General features: G+C 43.2%; 1 protein-coding gene across 4 annotated transcripts in view; it reads right to left on the bottom strand.

Annotated features, from left to right (window-relative positions):
* IFT122 (intraflagellar transport 122) overlaps positions 1 to 22,927 on the bottom strand; it is a 67,615-nt gene that overhangs the window by 39,383 nt on the left and 5,305 nt on the right. For 3 of the 4 annotated variants that reach the window (XM_017647350.3, XM_017647352.3, XM_073231064.1), the window contains exons 2-10: positions 21,472 to 21,538; positions 20,055 to 20,139; positions 15,192 to 15,270; positions 13,365 to 13,441; positions 11,201 to 11,267; positions 10,152 to 10,298; positions 6,787 to 6,862; positions 841 to 1,032; positions 552 to 690 (exon numbers count right to left, since the gene is read on the bottom strand). In XM_017647350.3, coding sequence (XP_017502839.3) covers positions 552 to 690; positions 841 to 1,032; positions 6,787 to 6,862; positions 10,152 to 10,298; positions 11,201 to 11,267; positions 13,365 to 13,441; positions 15,192 to 15,270; positions 20,055 to 20,139; positions 21,472 to 21,538 — 929 coding nt within the window. Of the gene's footprint in view, positions 1 to 551; positions 691 to 840; positions 1,033 to 6,786; positions 6,863 to 10,151; positions 10,299 to 11,200; positions 11,268 to 13,364; positions 13,442 to 15,191; positions 15,271 to 20,054; positions 20,140 to 21,471; positions 21,539 to 22,697; positions 22,770 to 22,927 lie in introns of those variants that run through there. The other variant, XM_017647351.3, reaches the window with a different exon arrangement.

Raw genomic sequence — 22,927 nt, 5'->3', positions numbered from 1 at the left:
CCACTTAACCAGCATGGCCACTTGGGTAGACCGAGGAGAAGACTGAGGTTTGGACTGACTGTGTTAGGCCTGGAATTCTGATCTTATGATGGGCCCATGGTGACCCACTGCCCCTGCTTATCTCTGCGGTGAGGACCTACCAGGAGGCAAGTGGAGATGGAGCTGAGGGAGCAGCACCCCAGAAGTGACTGTGACCAGAGAGGATATAGGTCCCTAAAGGCCCCTGAGGTCAGCCGCCTGGCCTCTGACTTGTTATACATCAGCCTACCTTGCTTGGGGAGTCCAAATTCTCCTTGGAATTACTGCAAAATTTTGTGAGTCTGTGCTTTGTTTTTTGGAGAGGGGGTTTCTTGCTTTCATTAGATTCTCAAAGTCGTCTAAGTCCTCCCCTCCACCCCCACAAGAAAAAGCAAGAACCAGTGGTCCAGTGTGTTTCCAAGGCCAAGAAGGGGCATTTCCTACCATTTCACTTGCCCTGTCTACAGCCCTCGCAACCTAGTCCTCTTCTCAATGTCTGGAGGGTAGAGGGGCCATGCCTGCCTTTTACCTACCCTTCTGCTCGGTGATCAGGTGCTGCACAATGACATCAGTTATGTTGTCCCTGTAGGCGTACCGGTCCTTATAGAGCCCGTGGACTGTGCTGAAAATAAGCTGGTAGAAGGAAATGGTGCCATCCTGGCAGCCTACCACCTGCAGGGAAAGAGAGTTGTCAATTCTCAGCTCTCTGGGGAGAGAGAGTCATTTGTCAGGAACCAACATCAATGATGTGACTGGCTAAACATGGCTGATGTTCAGTGCCCACTCAGGCAATGGCCCAAAGAATGAACTCCCTCTTCTTACCACATAGTTGGAATCGGGCTTCACTTTACACGTCCACACCCAGGAGTTCTGCTCCCCAACAGTCCCAAGCCGCACTCCATCCTTGGTGAAAAGGGATACTTGCTTGTCTGAGCCCCCCAGCAAAATGTACTCCCCTTTAGTAAAGTAGCTGATGCAGCAGGGATCAAAGTTCAGTGACCGATCCTTCCCAATCTGAGGAAAGAGAACAACACACCAAGGGAAAAAAACACTTCTGAATCCATAATAACCACTTAAGGGTTTCTCCCCCACTGACTTTAATGGGGGGTGTTAGGAAGCCAGGAGAGAGCTGGCCAGCCTTATATCCTGTGTGATTCCACTGTGAACACCAGCCAGCCTCCTCTGGAGCACCCGGCTCCTCCAATCCACCCAGCCAATCCCCCACTGCTAGAGGCAGCAGCATTTCCCAAGTGCCACCTCACTGCTCTGGGAGTGTGTCTCAGCTCCTTAGCCAATCCAGACCTGGATGGTCTTTCTCTCATAAGGTCTCCTCTGCATGTAGCCCATGCGAGGGTTCAGTGGTTCCCACCAGTTTCTTTTTTCTTTCTTTTTTTTTTTTTAAGTATTTCACAGAGCTAAATTTACCCAATTAAAAAAAATAGTCCTCTATTCTGGAACTACATCCATCCTACTTCTCTTTATAGCAACCTGTTGAGGTATATAACTCACATACCATACATTCACCCATTGAAAGTGTACAATTCATTGGCTTTTAATATATTCAGAGTTATGCAATCATCATTATTAATTCCAGAACATTTCCATCATCCCAAAATAAAACCACATGCTAGCAGTCAATCCCAATTCCCCCCTCCTTCCAGTCCCTGGCAACCACTAATCTACCTTCTGTGTCAATAGACTTGCTTGTTTGGGATATTTTATATAAATGGAATCATAAAATATGTTGCCCTTGTAACTCATTCAGCCATGCTGTAGCAAGTGTCGGTACTTTATGCCTTTTCATTGCCAAATAATATACTGCTCCATGGATAGGACACATGTTATTTATCAGTTCACCAGTTGATAGCCATTTCTACTTTTTGGTTATTATGAATACTGCTGCTATGAGTATTTGTGTCTAAGATTTTGTGTTGACATATGTCTCCATTTCTTTTGGATAGATATACCTAGCAGTGGAATTGCTGGGTCATATAGTAACTTCATGTTTAACCATCTGAGGAACTGTCAGACTTTTTCAAAGTGACTGTACCATTTTATATTTGTACTAGTAGTGTTTAAGGGTTCCAACTTCTCCATCCAGGCAGGTGTGAAGCAGCATCTCATTGTGATTCTGACTGGCAGTTACCTAGGATCTAATGATGTCGAACATCTTTTTTCACGTGTTTATCAGCCACATGTATATCTTACTTGGAGAAATGTCTATTTAGTTCTTTTTCCATTTTTTAATTGGCTGTCTTTTTATTATTGAGTTTTAAGAGTTCTTTATATATTCCAGATACAGTTCCTTTATCAGAGAAATGATTTTAAAATGTTCTCCCATTCTGGGAGTTGTCTTTTCACTTTTGATGGTGTCCCCTCAGCTTTTAGGATGGTATCCCCTCCTGAGCTCAGCTCCCAAGATCCTTCTCACAGCCAAAATGAACTTCTTATAGTTTCCTAAGTGAACCACACTCTTTCAAGCCTCCATGTCCTCATGGGTGCTACTCTCCAGACCACTCCAGCCCCAGCCAGTGATGCCCTTCCCCTCTCCCCTCTGCCAGGTGTCACCTCCTGCAGGAAGTGTGCCCCAGTCTCCCAGCACAGCCCAAAGCCCGATTCGGACATGCCTCCCCTGTGCCCCCATGGCCCCCTCGCTGGCCTCTCCCACAGCACTTCTCTAACTGCTCTGTAGGGATGGCTTTAATTGGATGTTGTCTCCCCACCTCAACCAAAACCCAAGCTCCTTATTCACTGGAGGTTTTTGCTGCCCCTAAGGTGTCTTTTGTGAATAAAAAGACTATTTATGGTTATCATTATTAAGCCAATAGTAAATTCACTAAAGAAATAGCTAAAAACCTAGTTTCCCCTTAAGTGTTTAAGTTCAATTTACAAATACTTTCCCATTTATAAGTCTAGTAAAACTAAACAACCAATTGAAAAGAGAACTTTGATTAATGTTGACTGAATTACATTTTGAACACTTTAAAACCCTTAGTCAGCCTAATTTACAACTTAGTTAATTCCTATAAACCAATTTAACTGTAATTATTAATATATTCAATTTTCCTTTATAAGGATTTCTACTGCTTAACAACCAAAACTTTCCCTTGTACTTATATGATGATAGTAAATATAATAAGAAAACTAAAAAATCTTATGCATCATGACATGGAAGGCTTGCATCTTCTGGTAATAGCTCACTACTTCCCATTCCATCAAGTCTCCTGCAGGTTAACTAACTACTGTAAACACTGGACCAACTATAAATTACAACTATCTGACAGCTCTGGAGAGCAACCAGAAACTGAAAGAAACTTAAGATACGTGTGCATTTGGAAGAAGGGTATGACATTAGATGAATTCCTCATTTCGTTAATGGCTTTTTGCCTGAGGGCGGACCCCATCAGCACCCAGCTGGATGATCATGGAATGAACACAGCAGCTTGAAAATGAGTAGGAAATCCTAGAAAAGAGACAGATGCAGAGGAGGAGCCTAATTTGTGCCCATGCACTGTTGAGTATCTGCAGCTCTTAAACAATATGCGCATAGGGCAGGTACCCAGCGGGTAACCAAGGCGAAAGAACCTAACAAAGACTGCAGTTGCTTCCCACACTGGAAAGGTGGTGTTTGAATGCTAAGCCCAGCAAAGCTGACTACCTGCTTTGAAAAAGCAATACAATAATCTTCAGAGGAACATGACAGAAATGAGTCCATACCCTGTATCACTCACAATGTCCAGAATATAACTAAAAATTCCAAAAAGAAAAGTATGAATCATGTTCAAGAGTAAAGACAATCAAGACTGACCCCAAGATGATCCAGATATTAGAAACGGCAGATGAGAATTTAAATATGGCTATTATAACTATGGTCAAAGATATAAAGAAAATACACTCAAATGAACAAATATGAAAAAAAGAACCAAATGGAAATTCTAGAACTGAAAAATGTAGTAACTGATGCAAAAATTCACTGGATAGGCTCAACAAATATTACAGATGACAGAAGAGAGGTAAAATTGAAGACTGAGCAACAGAAATCCTCTATTCTGAAAAGCAGGAGGAAAAAAAGATTTAAAAAATGCACAGGGCCCCAGTGACCTGGAGAACAATATCAAGAGTTCTAACATACGTAACTGAAGTCCCAGAAGTAAAGGAGATAATGCAGAAGAAAAATTATTTGAAGAAATGATAACCAAAAATGTTCCACATTTAGTGAAAGAATAAAGACATGAATATATAGATTCAAGAAGCTAAGTGACCTCCCCCTATGCAGTGCCCCAAGCTAAAAAATGTGATCTCTTTAACATTACAATATTGCTTAGGTATAAATTTAAAAGTATTTCTTATGTCTTTCAGTTTAAAATCAGAAGTGAAATATTACATACTCAATTATAATTCTTAGTGGTTGTCAGAAGATAAATTTGATAGATATTCTAATATGGATTCTAGCACCAGTTTGCCTGGGTTCCAAACCAGACTTGGACACTAACTAAACTGTGTGGCTTTGGGCAGTTACTGAACCTCTCTGTGCCTCAATTTTCTTACATGTAAAGTGGTGATAATAATACCTACCTCATAGAGCTGTTATAAAGATTAAAAGAGTTAATCCTGTAAAGAGTTTATACAATGTCCAAAACTTAATAAATGTTAGCTATTATTTAAGTCAGATCCCTTAAACATTACAAATATTTAAAATGCACAAATTATTATTAGTTGATAATTAATAATCTAAGACTAATACAAACATAAATGTTTTAACCAAAACAATTTGGTACTGGCCCAAACAGACACATAGATCAATGGAACAGAATAGTAAGCCAAGAAGTAAACCCACACATATACAGTCAGTTAATATATGAAAAAGAAGGCAAGAATACACAATGGGGAAAAGACAGTCTCTTCCATAAGCAGTACTGGGAAAACTGGACAACTACATGCAAGTGAATGAAATTGGACCACTTTAGTTTTACACCACAAAATAAACTCAAAATGGATTAAAGAGCTAAATATAAGACTCAAAACCATAAAACTCTGGGAAAAAAAGCATGCGCAGTGAACTCTCGAACATCAGCATTAGCAATTTTTTCCCTTAATTTTCAATTAAAAAAGTTTTGATTTACTTCATCATCCTATATTTAATTCTAAATCTTCTCAGATTTGAAACACTTAACCCACTAAGGAAACAATTTCACTATCCCAAATAAGTTGGGTTATCTCAACAGATTCCAGAACTTTGGGCCTCAACATGAGCTCTGGGGCTGCACACACGCAAGTATTTCCCATAGCCCTGCTCACCATGTTGAGCTCTTTTTTACTGTCACTATAGCAACAAGAACCCATTCCCTTCCTGTGTAATCTGGTTATTTGATCCCAGCAAACGCCAAATCCCACGCCCATGGCCTGGTACACTGTGGAAGTGCCAATAAATATTTGTTGAATGAGGATGTACACACACTAAGTGGATGGATAGATAGGGTCAGGGTTAGATGAAAGATAATTAAAATGAGGGTTTTAGGAAACCAGCCATGGGAAACTCAGAAAACACTATCTACCTTTATCTTGTCTTTATTCAACTACAAAAGAAATGACAATGATAAGATAAAGTAGAAGCAATGGCCTCAAAGCTAGGCTACCCTACCTGAAACCCCTCCCTTCTAGTATGACATGATGTGAGGAATAAAGATGATGTTAAGCAAAAGGCTCCATAGAACAGGCTTTATTTCTTACCTGCTTGGTGGCACATAAGCCTTCATCACCTTCTTCAATCTACTCCTTGGTGTCTCCTGCCTTCTAACATGTTTTCCTACCAGTAGGCAACCTCTACTCCAATCTACCCTCCACAGAAACAAGGAATTCCTCTGAAACAGGAATCTGACCGAATTACTCCCTAGCTAAGTCTATGGCTCCTGTATCCTTAGAGCACATGATGTTCAAATTCCTTATCCACATGATTCAGGTACTCTACAATCATGTCCCCATTTTCCTTTCTAGCTCCCACCTTCTGTCCACAAATCTCAGACCCAGTTACCCTGAACAACTCACTTTTCCCTGAGTTGATGTATATTTTCATTCCTCCCTGCCTTTGCAGATGCTATTTCCTCTGTCAGGAATATCATTGCAAATGTCCTCTGCCTAGCAAACTCCTGCTTATTTTGCTCAATGGTCACCTCTACAAACATCTCCTGCCTCCCCCAAGCACTGACGTCATTGTCTTTCTGATCCTATAGCTATTTGTACAGCGCTCATGCCACATACCCTGCCTCACTGGGACTGCTGGCTGTCTACTGTGTCTCTACCAGCCCGTGAGCTCTTGCAGAGCCACCGGCATTAACGTACTCAGCCTGTGTCAGCAGCTCCTAACAAAGGTGAAGAGCCCGCCTAAGTGGCTGCTTATGAATGTGTGTAGGATGAATAAAGTCACAACTGAGACCCAGGTTTCACAGTCAGACCAATCTGGGTTTCAGTCCCAGATGCCACCCTTGACTAGTAGTGTGAAACCTTGGGCATGATACTCATTTCACTGCTCTGAGTCTTATCTACTCATTTCTAAAATACTGATAAAGTACTTACTTCATAGGGTTTGGTAAGAAATAATGAGACAAAGTGTGCACAGCACTGAGTACCTGGTGTGACAGGAGGTGCCAATGAGAAAAGCTGGCCACGGTAACGTAGGATGACCAGCAGCACAATCTCCGAAAGTGAAAATAGACGTAACAGGCGTGACCACAACTCTGCCTCCCACTGGGTTTGTACAGAGCTACATACCTGTTTTCCACTCAGTTGGTAGAAGGAAAGTTTCTGTCCCCAATCAGCTACAGCCAGGATGTCATTATGTTCCTCTCTAATCAACAGAACACAAAAGAGGTTATGTGGGGTTGCAGCCTGCTGATGAGTGTAGCCCCAGAGGTTTAACAAACAACAGGAAAACCAGAGCCCAAGCCAGGCTGTCAAATTGCCAAATGTTGTACAGCAGTGCTGAGGCCAAAACCGTAATGTGGGCCGACCCATCACTAAGGTCCAACGGGATGAGCAAGGTGGGATTTGGCCGCAGGATCTGTATTGTCACTGAATGCCCTATCATGAGTTTGTGGCTAGGCTCATTTCAAAGCTTCCTGGGAGGCTAAGAGCGAGCCAGGTTGTAGATCAAAGAGTGCTTTTCTCTTAGGTCTATAAATGTAGGGAGATGGCAGGGACGTGAGGAGGCATGGATTGTCTGATTTTTTTAATGGACAGAGGGGAAGCTTGCTTGCTCTTCCTGAATGGGGAAACTTAACACCCAAAGCTAGGCTGGAGTTCTTGTTGAGGTGCAATGATTTGTGACTGGAGCTAATAAAAAAGATAGCAGACTCTCTGAAGACCAACAACTGTCTCTGAAACTGAGTACCTGCCAGGATTACCTGCCAGGATTAGTGCCTTGGGAGAAACCTCCTCCACTGAGTCTGGCGACCAGGCTACTTGGGGATCTAGCTCAAGACAGACATGTTCCCAGCCCTTGAGACCTGGTCTTAACCCACCTGATGGTGCCTCTTTGTTTATTAATTCCAGCTTTTAGAGCCCAGGGCCTTGTGACCATCTGGCAGCCCCATTAGATACGTAAGCAAGGCATGGTGCAGCCTTATCTGCAAAGTCCAGCCAGGAGTGGCAAAGTGGCAAATATCAAGGGCACTGATTCATGATAATGGGAAAGAAAGACAAAGAGAGAGGGCTGTGACTAGGAGGAGACCTGCAGGTGAGCTCCGTGTGACTCTCAGAGCACCGTCCGGGAGCCCAGCCTGCAGTGGGCCCACTTGGGGAAGCCACATATGACTCTGAGAGGCTTCAGTCCCCACACACTGGACTGGTGTTTTTCAACCTCCTTTTCCCCTGGCAGTAGGACTAAAACAACTTGCCTCAAGAAATAAAATGGACTGCTGCTCTGGCTGAAGCACAACCTGAAGCCCACCTTTCCTCCTTTCCTTGTTCCCCACCTCCCACCTTATTCTTCCAAGGAACCCTAGGCACCACAGGATACAGTCTGGCAAGTCTCAGCTAGATCACTTTTTGCCCAAACAGAATATCCTGGCTATCCCTGCTTTCACCGCTCCAGCCTGCCAATATTTTCCCTACGGATGATCTTGATTAAAGAGAAGAAAGGATGTCTGAAAAGCCAGGATTCGGGTGTGAGGATTGTGGGGATGTGAGGGCTTCCTCTCAGATACGTGTCCTAGCCAATGCAAGGCAAGATACCATACGGGAACAGGCGAAGAAAGGTGTCCAGTGACAGATAGAGTGGTCAGTGACTGGGGGCATCCATGCAGGGCATACTACGTAGACATTAAAAATCAGGTTTTTCATAGGACCACTAATGTTATGGAAAGAGTTTACTTTATGATGGTAAGTGGAAAAAAAGAAAGTAGGATACGATATAGTTAATTATATGAATGAACTAAAAAGCTGAGGGGAAATCCAGTGAAATACTAACAGCAGTTTCCTCAGGGTTTTACAGAAAAGTTGAACTTCCTCCTTTAGACTTTCAGTATTTCCTGAAATTTCTCAAAGAATAATTTTACAACCCACTCAAGTTTTAAGGGTGTGTCCCTCCTGTTGGAGAGGCTGTAACCCTGGGCCCCATAGAAAGGAGCTTCAAAGCAGCATGTGCCCCGGCAGGTCTACCCTGGAGCCCAGGCCCCCACCAAGGAGGGCTCTCGCTCCGCAGGACACATGCACGGATCATCACCCCTGGGGCTGCCGTCCTCTTCCTCTGCCTCCTCCTCTGCCTCACTACCCTGACTACCATGTACTGTGGGCTCCAGAGTGAAAGGGATTTCCTGAAAACATCTGTGGACAATGACTTCCTCGGCATCCTCGTTCTCTCTGTTCATCCAGAAACTCTCCCATAGGCTGTAGATAGTAAGTGGTTGTTCACAATCACATTGCCTAGAACTACACTAAAGCTGTAATTTCAAAACCTGTCAAGGAGCCACTGAATCCTGCCCGGAAGAGGACAGCAACCAGGTACACTGGGCATCCTGCTTGTCATGAATTAAAAATGGTTCCCTGAAGCCACAAAGTCATCTGTGGCCACAAAATCAAACAGCAGGAACTCTGGGGGTAGGTTAATGGCTTTTGAAGGCATTAGACATACGTGGTACAGCCCTGGGCTAAACAAAATTATTCAGGAAGAAGCATAATAATCTGGTATGAGAAAGCCAGTGGAATTAAATAGCCTTCTAAATCAAGTAGGCCCCACTCATAAAATGATACTGGGCTGGTAAACAATTAAGTCCTTTAAGTTACCTTCAGAGGACTCTGGGGAATACTGGGGATTTAATGATAATATAGGGTTAAACTAAGAGCATCTAAAGCTATTTGTCTACCCTCAAAATTACGTGGGCATGGGAAGGAAAGCGAGTAAGGTTTCAGAAGGGAGATGCCAATTGTTTGTGGAACTATATAGGCTTTGTGGACATTTATAGACTTAATGTTGACTTTAAGGCAAGGGTAGCCGAAAAGGTTGATGAAAGAGCTATTTATGATGTCCAGGGCTCCAGGCTTCCTGCTCTCCCTGCCCCATTGCCCCATCTCCCCTTCTCTTCCCTTGTCCCAGTTCTCCAACCCAGTCTTGACTCTTGGCCCATGGTGGGGTCATCACTCCACTCTGACTACAGCAGCAGGATACCAGCCAGAGCCTGCCTCCCAAATACATCTCACTGTGATAATAAAATAAGAAAAATTGCAAAGAAAAAAAGTTCTGCCCAGACTTGGAGGGAAGAACTGAAAAACAGAAGAGACCAAAATAAAGCTATAGCAAAGAGGTGAGCTATTAATCATAAGGACATGGCTTTTTTGTATGCATGCATGCGCGCGTGCACAAACACACACACACACACACACACACACACACACACGCCCTTTGGGCTGGCTTAGATAGCTCTTCTGCTTAGCTAAATCTCTGGGATTCATTCCCAAACTCAAGATGGGCTCTTCAAAAATTCCATTCAAATGGAAGGGGTTCCAAAACAGATCAGTCAAATGGAGTGAGAAGCCTTGGAATGCAGGGAGACCTCAGGAAGACAGAAAGAACTCAGCCTCCCGAGAATGCCTTCTTCATAATAACATTTGTCCTGGCAGAAGGACAGCTGTAAGATCACCTTGAAGGGTTCCAGCAGATGGACCATACTGGGGAAAGGGAGCCTCCCGGCCGCTCAATCTTCACTTTCTCCTCGCCGTTTTTGTTCCGTATGCTGATGATCCCATTGAACATTCCCAGAGCCAGGTACTGACCATCATTTGTCCAGCTGTTCATACAACCAACAAAGGGCATGGGGAAAGGGAAAGGAACACACAGAAGGTAAAACCAGTGAGGATGGTGCCTTGGTTGAAATATAATCTGATGAAATAGCCATAGTCGGGCTCTTTCTGGTCCATATTGAAGGACCAAACTTAAAACCCCATTTATTTCCAGAATTAATAGTGAGATCTGAAGGAAGGAGTTCCTTTTTTTGTGCTCCCACAGCTCTGTGCAAACCACCAGGAAAGCCCTTGGCTTGTGCCTGAATTGCTGGGCCATTTCAAGCTCCTCCCACTCCGAGAGCACCTAAGGACAGACTCTGTGTCTTGGTGCATTCCCAGCCTCTAGGACAGGTATTTAATAGATAGTGAATGAAAGAAAAGGTACACTCAGAGGCTGCACAGCAAGAATAGCTACATTTATGCAGTGTCTACTGTATGCCAGGCACTGTGCTGCTTGCTTTCTACTCAGTCTCTGTACATTTCACAGCCCTTTCAAGTCAGGACTTTTCTCCCTCTTGTCAGAGGAGTAACCTCCTAAGGTCACAGAGCCTGTCAGTCACTGCCTGTCTGCACTTGAATCCAGGTCTAGCATCAAAGCCTGTGCTTTCTCCAATGCACAGGCTATCTGGACAAGGGCAGCCTTGTCTCAGTAAGCCTCCGCTGAGCACAGCTTTAGGCAGAGGAGACTGGTGCTGGGTACCTGCATGAAGGCAACTTGTAGTTCTCCTTTGCTTGATCAAAGGCACAGGTTCTTCCCATCAAGGAGACCACAAAAGAAAAGAGGAAATGCAGGGACCCAAACCAACTAGGTAACATGAGACCTTCTCTACTAGGTGAACTAATGAGATTTTGAGAGTCTGAAAGAGGAAGGAATATAAACCTACCTTCAGAGCTTCCCTTAACCCACCTGCAGCAGGTGATCTTGCTGCTGGATTTGTTCTTAGAGACAGACTTCTGTTCAGGTGACCATAAGCCTTCAATGCAAAATAATACAAAAGAAGATAAACTGGTTAGAGTATTACTCAACAAGAGAAAGGAACAAGCCACTGATACAACATGACAACTTAGATGGATCTCCAGGGCTTTACACTGAGTGAAAAAAAGCCAGTCTCAAAAGATCATATACTGTATGATTCCATTTTATAACATTCTCAAAATGACAAAATTACATAGAGATGGAGAACAGATCAATGGTTGCCAGGTACCCTGGATTAGAGATAACAGGAGGTAGGGAGGGAATGCTAAAGGAGGATCTTTGTGGTGATGGTGATCTACACATGTGATGAAATGACAGAACTATATACACACAGTGTGCCAGGCCCTGTTTCTGAGTTTTGATATTTTATAGCCATTACATAAGATGTATCATGAGGGAAACTGAATGAAGGGTACACAAGACCTCTCTACTATTTTTGTAACTGCTAATCTGTAATTATTTCAAGAGAAAAAATTTTTTAAAAAGGAAGATAGATTGGTGAATTTCTAGCCAACTTTTCAGGAGTTTACTTGAGGAAATGGCAACTTCACTGATTGTAACTATTACACTGCAACCAGGGTACAACTTAGCATTCAAAGTAAGGAGTGAGGCTTCCTGAAAAGCCAGCCTCCTCTCTCAGGCCTCGCCAACAGCACATGACGCTATCCAGGCCATGCCTAGTCCACGGCAAACTGATCACCATACACTTGCTCCCTCCTGCCAGTGGCTCAGTGCCCACAACAGGTGCATGTCTGGGCAAAATTAGCAAGTTCTGCACTTTGCCTGAGTTGAGAAGTATGATCAAGAAGATAAATCTAGGGCAAAAATGCGGTTACACAGCAAGGTGCACCATCAAACTACTTGTTTCTCCTTTGCCCTGGTCCAGAATGCCTCCCCAGACATTTTAACCTGTACACATATTATCTATGCTCCCCTAAGCCTGCCCTGAACCTCCAGCCAGAGGAAACCTCTCCCTCCTAGGCCTCCCTCAGCAATGCTGACCAGGGCACATTGCAGATGCAACTTCACGGCCTAGGTCCAAGCCCTGGTTCCCCCGCTTACCAGCTGGGCGGCCTCAGGTGACTCACTGACCACACTATAAGCCCCAGGTCTTTTTTCTCAGTGGAATAGGAGTGAGAATGATACCTGATCTCAAATAGGAATTCATTTTTAACCTCAGCACAGTGCCTAGTACATCATAAACATTCAACAAATACTACTTAACACTACATTTTTACCATTCCACCTCCCCTCCCCACCCCTGATTACAGGCTCTTTGAGGGCAGAGATTCCATTTTGTCTTTTAATCTCAAAAGCAAGCACACAGACCAGTGCCTCACATAGAGAAAATGCTAATTGTTTTGATGAATGACAGATCCTTCCCCTTTTATTTATACAATGTGCTTTCAAGTACATTCTCTCTTTTGAACCTCGAACTCTGTCAGTGAGACAGACAGGTGGGAACACGCTCATTTCAGATAAAAGTCAAACACTAAGAGGAAATAGGTCTCTCCTCGATAATGGCTGTTCTGATTACCTACTATCTCTTAGCAAGGAAGACAACTGGTGAGCTGACAGCCACACCTTGGACAGAAATAACCTACAAGCTCTGCCCACCTTCCCTCCTGCCTCATGGACACTTCACTCTCTGTACATGTGGGGCCAGAGTGGACTCTTTGGCCATTCGGCCCCTCAGGGAAGGCAGCTAAAGCCGCCAAACAAGTGCTTGAAAACCAGCACAGTGAGAACTCCACACACGCATGGGTGTCGGGGCACACAGGTAGACAACTGGGCTGTCCCTGCTGGGTGAGGTGGGGAAGGCTTCCCGGAGGCGCAACACCGAGTTGTGCCTGTGCTCTCCCATCCTGCCCACCATCTCCCTTCCCTGAGCCCCTTCTCGACAGACTCAATGTCCCCATTCACTCTCTTGGTTTTTATATAGTCTAAAGATTGTCAGCCTCCCCTCAGCCGTCGAAGGGTGAGAAGTAGAATTAATGCTCTCGGGACAAAACCACCACATTCCAGATGGGTTTCAGCATTTTTTTGCCCAGATTTTCAGTTATTCCAAGATAAGACATCAGCAATCAGAACCTACCAAAGTCACTGGAGGAACAAGATGCCAGTTGGTGGGTAACAGGATTGTAGGAGACACACTGGATAGAATCACCGTGCCTGGGAAGTAGACAACCATAGATTATTATGCAGCAAACCACAAATGTTTCAGTGGCTACAACTCAAGATTTTAATAAGCCCACAGCCTCTCTGACTACATACCATAAGCTCTTATGCAAGTGACCAGCAGAAAGCATGGGATGACTCCTCCTCCACCGGACTGGCCCCCACCCAGCATTTTCATCTATTAAATATGACCCATTCATCAGACTGGTTTAGCTTAAATGCCACCTCCTCCAGGACTAGCAAGCTGGACACCTTTGGCTTGTGAGCTGGTCAGCTAATGATGTAAAGCACTAGCCCTGTGCCAGGTGCATAGGAAGAGCTTTATTAATGGCTGTTATGCTTATTGCTTTGTGGAGACCTGGAAATACAGGATGGAGTGCAATAAAGATATTACAGGCCAAGATTTGAAAGCGTGCAAATCCTGAGACAACAATGAAAACTGAGTAGGTCATGTACCACACATGGCATGTCAGCCTGTTTTTTTTCCTTCACTTCTGGGTAAAACTAACAACCTCATTCATTCATTCAAAAGCTGTTGGTTGATTTGTACACTCATGCTCACAACAGCATTATTCAAACTAGCCAAGAAGTAGAAGCAACCCCCATGTGTATTGACAACAGATGAATGGATAAACAAAATGTGGCCCAGCCATACACTAGAATATTATTCAGCCTTAAAAAGGAAGTAAGTTCTGACACAGGCTACAACATGGATGAACCTTGAGGACATTATGCTCAGTGAAATAAACAGTCAAAAAAGGACAAATACTGTGTGATTCCACTTATAGAAGGCGTCTAGAGTAGTCAAATTCATAGAGACAAAGTCAAATGGTGGTTGCCAAAGACTAGGGGAGGGGAGATGGGAGTTGTTGTTTAATGGGTATAGAGTTTTAGTTTTGTAGGATGAAAGTTCTGCAGACAAGCTGCACAACATGGATGTACTTTACACTACTGAGCTATACACTTATGGTTAAGTGTAACACAATGGTTAAGTGTAAATTTAATTTAACCATTTATGTTACATGTAAAATTGTGGTAAAAGTTATGGAATGTGTATTTTACCACAATTGAAAAGGAAAAAGAAACAAAAATCATTTGTTGAGCAGTTTATGTGGTCCAGGCATTGCACTAGGCACCAGGGACACAAGGGTAAGCAAAAATAGATGCAGCTACAGGAGCTTATCGGCTCATGATGGATACCAATCAATCACCAGAATAAATGTAAGACTGCAACTGTGAGAAATACCCTGAAAGAGACCTGACTGAGACTAGAGGGGCAGGAAAGACTTCAGAGAAGAAAGAACATCTGAGCCTGGGATCTGCAGAGTGAGTAGGGGTGCAGTAGGTGGAGGAATGGGGAAGAACACGAGCACAGCGACAGGAGGCCTGGAACACACTGACCCCAAGTTTCTGGTTGTTGACTCCAGGTGGCTATTAGGCCGTTCCTGAGCTGGGGACATTGAAGAGGCTAGGCTGGGGCAGGGTAGAATCTGTGTTGTCAGATTAACTAAATTGAATTACATGAAAACACCCAACCCAATGCTGGCCAAGCTAGTCATGCTCAAGAAGTGTTCATTCACTTATTCATTACCCACCTTCCTATACCCACCACACCCCACCACCCAAAACTTAACTTCAACTGCAGAGAAAAATGTTCTTCCTTATATCTTCCTAAGAAGCTTTTGCTACAGTTGCTCAATTAAGAGTCAAACTAATAGTACTGGACACCTGAGTGGTTACTTACGTGTACTTCAGAATGCCTTCCAATTTTGACGTCCAGATAATAACGCTTTTGTCCGCTGATCCAGAAGCAAAGCGCTTGCCTAAGTGTTTTAAAAAGAAGATGTTCACATCTATTTTAAACCAGCATTTCCCAGAGAGTATTGTTTAGAACACTAGGTCTTTAAGGTACCTACTAAATGTCAGCTGCTTCTCTACTTCTCCATCTTACCAGTACTGGGTGGCAGTAGTTTGAGTTCAAATCCTGCTCTGCCTGGCACTGAGTAAACAAAGATGTATTGGAGGCTACCATGTGCTAGGTGTCATGCTAAGGACTGAGTAGTGATTAAAACACACGATTCCTATTTTCATAGAATTTAGTCTAGTGGGAAAACTAAGCATTAAATAAAATTAATCAAATGCAAATGCAGTGTGGTAAAAAAAAAAAAGAAGTGGGTCCTGGGAAAGAGAATACCTAGGGGACCTAATTTAGATGAGGTAAGAGTTTCTCTGAGGATGAGACCTAAAAGATAGGCAAAGTTTAGACAGGTACAAAGAGAGGAGAAAGACCCATCAACATGGATAGAAGAGATATGCGAAGGCCCTGGGACAGGCAAAGCCTGGCACGTCTGGGGGACTGAGGCAGGCAGCATGGAACACCAAGGGCAGTGGGTGACGTGGGAGGGAGGTATCTCCAGGGGCTTTGGGGCTAGAGCTATGATCTTGCTCTTTATCCCAAAGAAAGGATTTATGCAAAGAGAGACAGATGAGATTTTCGTTTTCACACTACTTAGGCTTTATGAAAGAATAGGCTGGAGAGAGGCAAAGGACAAGTAATTACTTATTAGTTCTAGGTTTGCAGGTGCTTAGAAGTGAAACTGGTTATCATGGCAGCAAACAACAGGGAGCCTTCACCTAATCTGGTGAGAGATGATGTATAAGAGGTGAGCACGGGACAGATTTTGTACACCTTAAGAAATTTTAGACTTTGTTCTTAAGACAGGTGGAAGCTAGACTTGGGCAAGTCACTGTTCAGAGTCTTCATCTGAAGCATAAAGGAGTAATAACATCTTTCACAGAGGCTCCTTGTGAGGGTCAACTAAGATAAAACATATAAAGCTCCTTTCACAGGGGTTGAAATAGTAGATATTCGGGTGAGCTGTATGACATTGCAACAAAGACTAAATAAAGAGAAGCTGCTTTTACCTAAGTGTCCATCAGTAGATGAATGGATAAAGAAGATGTGGTACATATACACAATGGAATATTATTCAGCCATAAGAAGAAAACAAATCCTACCATTTGCAACAACATGGATGGAGCTAGAGGGTATTATGCTCAGTGAAATAAGCCAGGCGGAGAAAGACAAGTACCAAATGATTTCACTCATCTGTGGAGTATAAGAACAAAGAAAAACTGAAGGAGCAAGACAGCAGCAGACTCACAGAACCCAAGAATGGACTAACAGTTACCAAAGGGAAAGAGACTGGGGAGGATGGGAGGGAAGGGAGGGATAAGGGTGGGGGGAAGAAAGGGGGCATTACGATTAGCATGTATAATGTGGGGAGGGCACAGGGAAGGCTGTACAACACAGAGAAGACAAATAGTGATTCTACAGCATCTTACTATGTTGATGGACAATGACTGTAATGGGGTATGTGGGGGGGACTTGGTGATGGGGGGAGTCTAGTAAACATAATGTTCCTCATGTAATTGTAGATTAATGATACCAAAATTTTAAAAAAATTTTTTAATTAAAAAAAAGAGAAGCTGCTTTTACTGGTTATTTTTCTGTCACTCTTCCCCCGTAGCAGCAGGCAGCAGGTGATGAGGAGTGGGCTATGTGCTCAGAGTCTGAGTTGGAAGTCACAGCAATGACACCAGCTGCAGGACCCAGAACAAGCTACCGATCATCTCTACACTTTCACTTCCTCTTTGAAAAATAGATGCAATGATAGCATTTACCTCATAGTTGTTGTAAAGAGCAAATGAGAATAAAGTAAGAGGTTAACAAGAAAACAGAATTAGCTATTATCATTAATATTAGTTCTTCATATTGTCTTGTGTTTTTCTTCAACAAAAAAACTAGCTCTTACATACCTCTGTCTCGTGGTTGCTCATTAAATACCAAACTTAAGGAAGAAATTACAAATTAGAAACAAGCAGATTTAAAGAGCAAAACTGTAATTCAGATTTTCTCCATTTCCAGATTCAAGGGGAAAAACAGTTTAGAGGAATAAAAGACTTCTTAATCATTATAGAAGTGTCATGAAGAGGCAGCATGATAAACTAGGAGGAATGAAAGCTCTGTGGTCAGTGAACCTGGGTCTGGCCCAGCTCTGCCACTGTCACCTGTACCTGCTCCACAGCTGTCCTGTGATCCCTTCCTTATCTGCTTCAAAGGAGCAACTGAGATGATGTGTGCGACAGGACTTTGCAAAGTGCTGACAAACCCACCGATGGAGAGTCACTCTGACATCCTCAAGGGTTTAATGGTGTTGCAGGCCAAAGACTGCCTAGGCTTATAAACTTCAGATGCCCCCCAGGTCTCAGTGTATTACTCTGAACTTTAACTCAAATATGCACTTAAAAAACATGACTACTGTGGCACAGAATACCTGACTACAAGGCAAGAAATGGGCATTTTCTTTGCTACTAATTTGCTGCATGACCCTAGCAAGCCATCTAACTTCTCTAGGTCTTTACATAGAGGTCTAAAATGAAGAGATTGGGCTAGATCAGACTAAAACTGTCTGCATGAAATTGTGTGTATACATGAAGTACGTGCATTTTTCTAGGAAGTCTAAAGCTTTCATCCAATTCTCAAACAGGTCCATCATCCAAAAGAAATTAAAAAGCTGGAGCTTGAATGATCTCCAAGGTTTGTTTAAGCACTATAACACTCAGATTCTTTAGCTCCTCAGCAGTGGTCCCAGAATGTTATCTCTAATCTTATATCCATTTAACACAGGACAAAATTGAGGTTTAGAGACATTCAGTGACCACCTCAAAGTCATAGAGCTTTTGGGGTTGGAACTTGGAGATGTATCATTCCAGAGCCCATGTTCTTCCCACTAATCCCATGCATGGATTTATTTAACTTTTAATATCAACTTCGTGCACCACTCTCTGACCGCACCTGTCCTTTCTCACCCCACCTGATGCTCTAAAGCCAGTGATCCTTCACCACCAGTAGGACCCGCCACCTCTCCACTGTCCCTCACCTCTTGCAGTCCTCTCACCCCTCATTACCCAGCTGACAGTTCAAGACCGGTGTATGTAACCACATACTGCCTCCGTCCCCTTGCCCTCTTCATCCCAGAGGTGTTTGCAAATTAACCACTCTGGTTAAATCCAACTTTCCACCTCCTCCCCTGCACCTATGCAGCTCAAAGTGGTGGAGAGAAGGACATAATCACACTATTCTTACTTTCAGTACATGATCATCAGCTTCAAGTGGCCCCTTCACGTCGCTAGGGATTTCACCATACCTCCCAGGTCCATTCACTCAGTCACTCTCCTAGGCGGTGGGTTTACATATTTTCCCTTCTCAACTCTCTGACACCTCCTTTCCCATCCTCACTGTCAGCTAATGTTGCTTCCTATTTCACTGCAAGAATGGAAGACAATTCCCATTCAACTTCCACGACTCCCTGCCCCAGCTGCTGGCACTTGCAGGGACACCCTCTGCCTTCTCACCACCACGCCCCCCTAGGCCCTAGGCCCCATCTCCCCTTGCTCACTCAGTGAGTCTGCTCTGGTGCGTCTCTCCCTTCCCTCCTACAGCATCAGCTTCTGTTAAATTCATCAGGTCCAAACTGAACTCTTGATCCTCCACTGTAAGTTTCCCTACCTTGGCCTTCCCCACCTTAGCGGAGGGCAGTTCCAGCCTTTCCTCCACGCAGGTCAAAGCCTTGGAGTCACCCCTCACTGTTTTCCTCACTCCCTATACCCACTCCGCTGGGCAATGAAGGAAACTGGCTCCACCTTAAAATTATATCCAGAATCTGACAATGGCTCACCACCTGCTCTGCTCCCTCCCACTGAGGTCTGAGCCACCATCACCATGTTATAAAACCTGCTTGGACGATGATTTTTCACTTGTCTCCCTGCCCCAATCCTTACCACTTGAAGATGTTTTCCAATACAGCAGCTACGGGGATCCTCTTAAAATATAAATCAGATCAGACCTCTGCTCAGAACTCCTTAGTGGCTCCCCATTTTCACTGAGAATCAAAGCCAAAGTCCTTAATGTGGCCAACATGATCTGGCCACCCAGGCCCGTTACCTCTCCACTCTCATCCCCCACTGCTCCCTGATTCTTGTGGCCCTAGCCCCAGGAGGCACACTCCCACTTGAGGGCCTTTGCAATGGCTCTTCCCTGTGCAAGGGGCTCCCTTCCCTGCAATACCCACTGTCAAGTTCTCACTGCCTGCCCACCTTCAAGTCTTTGCTCACCTGGCCCTGTCTCAATAAGCCCACCCTCACCACCCTATTCAATACCCAATCCCCTACCCCGTCCAGTGCTAGCAATGTCCCTTCTTTTGCCCTACTTCCAGCACACCATTTAACTTACTTATTTCCCAGTTTATCGTACACCTTGCCTTGTACTCTCTCCTTTGACCCTATTCCCTCACAGGACGTTATCCCTGTAAGGGTAGGGACCTTTCTCTGAAGTATCTCAAGCACCTAGAACAGTGCCTGGCACACAGCCGGCCCCTAAAAACAGATTTGTTGAATGACTGAATTGAAGTCTAAGAGACCTAATTATCTTCTGGAACTGCAAGTTGTACTTTAGCTTACTAAAAATAATTAAGGAGTGACTAAGGAGGAAAATGCACAGCTATGAGGACATTACAGAAACTGTAAACCCAGAACAGCCTCTTACCATCCTTTGCATATGCCACACAGTACACAGCATCTTTGTGTCCCTTTAGGGGCTGAAGTAAGGTGCCATCAGAAGTGTCATAGACCTGGCAAAAAAGAGACAAAAGTACAGATTATCCACGTGGCACCCATTAGTCAGAATTCCTGAAGGTTGCTATTTTTATTTCATAATAAAACATCTGTCAATATTTTACATTTGTATCAAGTAAAAACTGCACAGAGAAATGAGAAAGAATGTGACTTAAAGTTGGGAAACCCAAGAAGCAAAATGCTTTACGTGGCCAGGAACATGTCCTTCACCATTGCAAAACAAAAGTTAAATCTATGGAACTTTTCTACGAAGTTCACTCATCTTAGTTGAATTTGGATATATGGCCGATCAAGCTAGGCCCTCCCAAATAAAGCTAGCACATACGGAGAGCCAGCTACAACATGATTAAATTTTAGTAGTAGCCCTACCCCTAATAACAACATCACAGAGATGTTTCATATTTGCTACTAAGAGTTTGAAAGTCACAGACCTGAACTCTGGGTTTGCAAATCAGACAGAGTATTATAAAACCCAGCTCTAACATGGATTTAGGATATTTTATAGCTGTGTAACATCGATAAATTATGTGCAGATTTAACAAACAGACCATCTGAGAAATCAAGGCAAAAACCTCCAGAAGCAGCTGTGTTGGAAAAGATAACCTATGGAAAAAAAATAAATAACCTAAAAGGATTTGGATTGTTTATCCTGGAGAGAAGAGGTCTGCAGAACAATTTAACCACGGCTTTAAGATTATATAGTTACCATACACAGAATGGACATCAGTTGGTCTGCATATCTAGAGGCAACAGAGCAAGAGGAAGTGGACTTACTCACGAGGAAGGAGAGATCGTGCAAAGGTTTTTATGTCAAACATAAAGACTTCTCTGGAAATTACTTTCATGCACTGGGATAGGTTCCAGGGGGAGCTTACATTCTTTGAAAATATGGAAAATAGGACAGCATCCATATGGAGTTGTTTAGGTAGGCCAGTGCCTGAAAGTTTGGGTCAGACGATCTGGCTTCTTCTCATGGAGAGAGCCGCTTCAGACCTGTTGCTTGAATTTTTTAGGAGGACAAAATGTGAACTGACATCAGCCCCGTTTCAAAGACATTTTGATTAATTGTTTTCAAGTCTTTCATGGGTGGCTCAAAGTGAAAAGGGGAAGATTAATGATTCCTAAGGAGTTATTGTTCACAGGGTTCCTATCTGATAGACAGTTTACTGACCTGTTTTAAATAGCCCATTTCCTTCCCTATTAAAAAGTAATGACTGGTTTTTCCGCCTTTGCCTTTTTTATCTTTAAAAAAAGGGGTCAAATTTCAGAGCACTTACAAGAGGCGGAGAAAAAAAGCACTTAAAAAGGAAACTCAGACAAAATCGTACCAGTAATCTGTTTCCTGCAGCCAAAATCAGTTGCGTTCCATCAGGCTTAAATGCGAGGTCATATATACTAAACAGGAGACAAGACAAGACAAAAAGACAATTAAAACCAAAATGATGAGGTCTGCTAATGGCCAGGAAAGAAAACTTTTTTTCCATTATGAAACATTGTTTGTGTAAGAGGGAAGAAAAATAATGGTTAAGAATTGCATATGGTTGCAAATTCCATTCAACCACCATACCTTGGCAGCCCATCCAATCACAATTTACTCAGCAGTTAGTGTTATGTCCCAATTTCCACTTATGGAGAAGCCAGACGCCAGAGAGGATTCAAAGGGTCAACAACTGAGGGCACTAACTCTTCTAATAATACCATAAAAGCTAGACAAACAGAGAATATGGAAGGAATAGTAAATCCACACACACCTCTGAAAAGTTGGTCATTTATTAAAATATCATTGCTATTTCTAATTAATCAGATACTTTCTGAGTACAACTACTCTTAAGTATAGACACTTACTGTCTCTTACATGCAAGACACTAACAGACACAAGATGAGGAAATCACAGGCCCTCCCTCTCCTCAAGGAAATTACCATCCAGTGGGAAGGCGTGACTCAGACATATTCACAAAGAACTATCAGATGTCATCAATTCTAAAACGTACATTTTCTCCTATTTTAACATCTCCAAGGTTGGAATGTCTTAAAATTGATCCTGTGTCTGTTTAACTGGCAGCATTTTTTGCTCTCTTAGTGATACGTAAAACAATATATTGTAATCACTGACCTCTTAGGTGAAATACCGAATAATACTGTGTGAAGGTTTTACAAGATATGTTAAATATATATGACAGGATTCAAAGAAGGAAGGCACAGTGTTTTGATTTGGAGAATCAGAAAAAGCTTCATGAAGACAACAACGTGTACAAAAGGTAGGGCTCTTGAGACATGCAGGAGACTGGGTGGGTGCAGCATTTCAGGCAGAGGAAACAGAACAAAGACACATACGTAAAGAACAGTGAATAATCTAAGTAATCTAATTTGGCTGAAATGTTTGGCTACTGTGCAAGGCAGTAAGGGGAGATAAAGCTAGGAAAACTGGCTGGTGCCACATTAGAAAGATTCCTGAATGCCCCAGGCAGAGGATTTCAGGTAACTTGAGTAAGAATGTGTTGGACAGCACAACCTAGATGGACTATTGTAAAGATGTAGCATGGGATAAACTTACCTGGTACCTGTTAATAATCGAAGAATATACATCTTAGGCAAATGATATCACCTTGTTAAGTCTCAGTTTCTTCATCTGGAAAAGGAGTAACAATTCCAACAGAACTTGGAGCATTTACTATAGAGAGATCTCATGCTGAGCTCTTTAAATGCATTATTTTTATACCATCCTCACAACATTTTATGAGGTAAGAATTACTACTCAATTTTGTAGTTGGGGACACCATGGCT

Source organism: Manis javanica, chromosome 3, assembly GCF_040802235.1.
Source record: "Manis javanica isolate MJ-LG chromosome 3, MJ_LKY, whole genome shotgun sequence".
Taxonomy (NCBI): Eukaryota; Metazoa; Chordata; class Mammalia; order Pholidota; family Manidae; genus Manis; species Manis javanica.
Note: the sequence above shows the minus strand (reverse complement) of the source record. Positions and strands in the feature narration are given on the sequence as shown.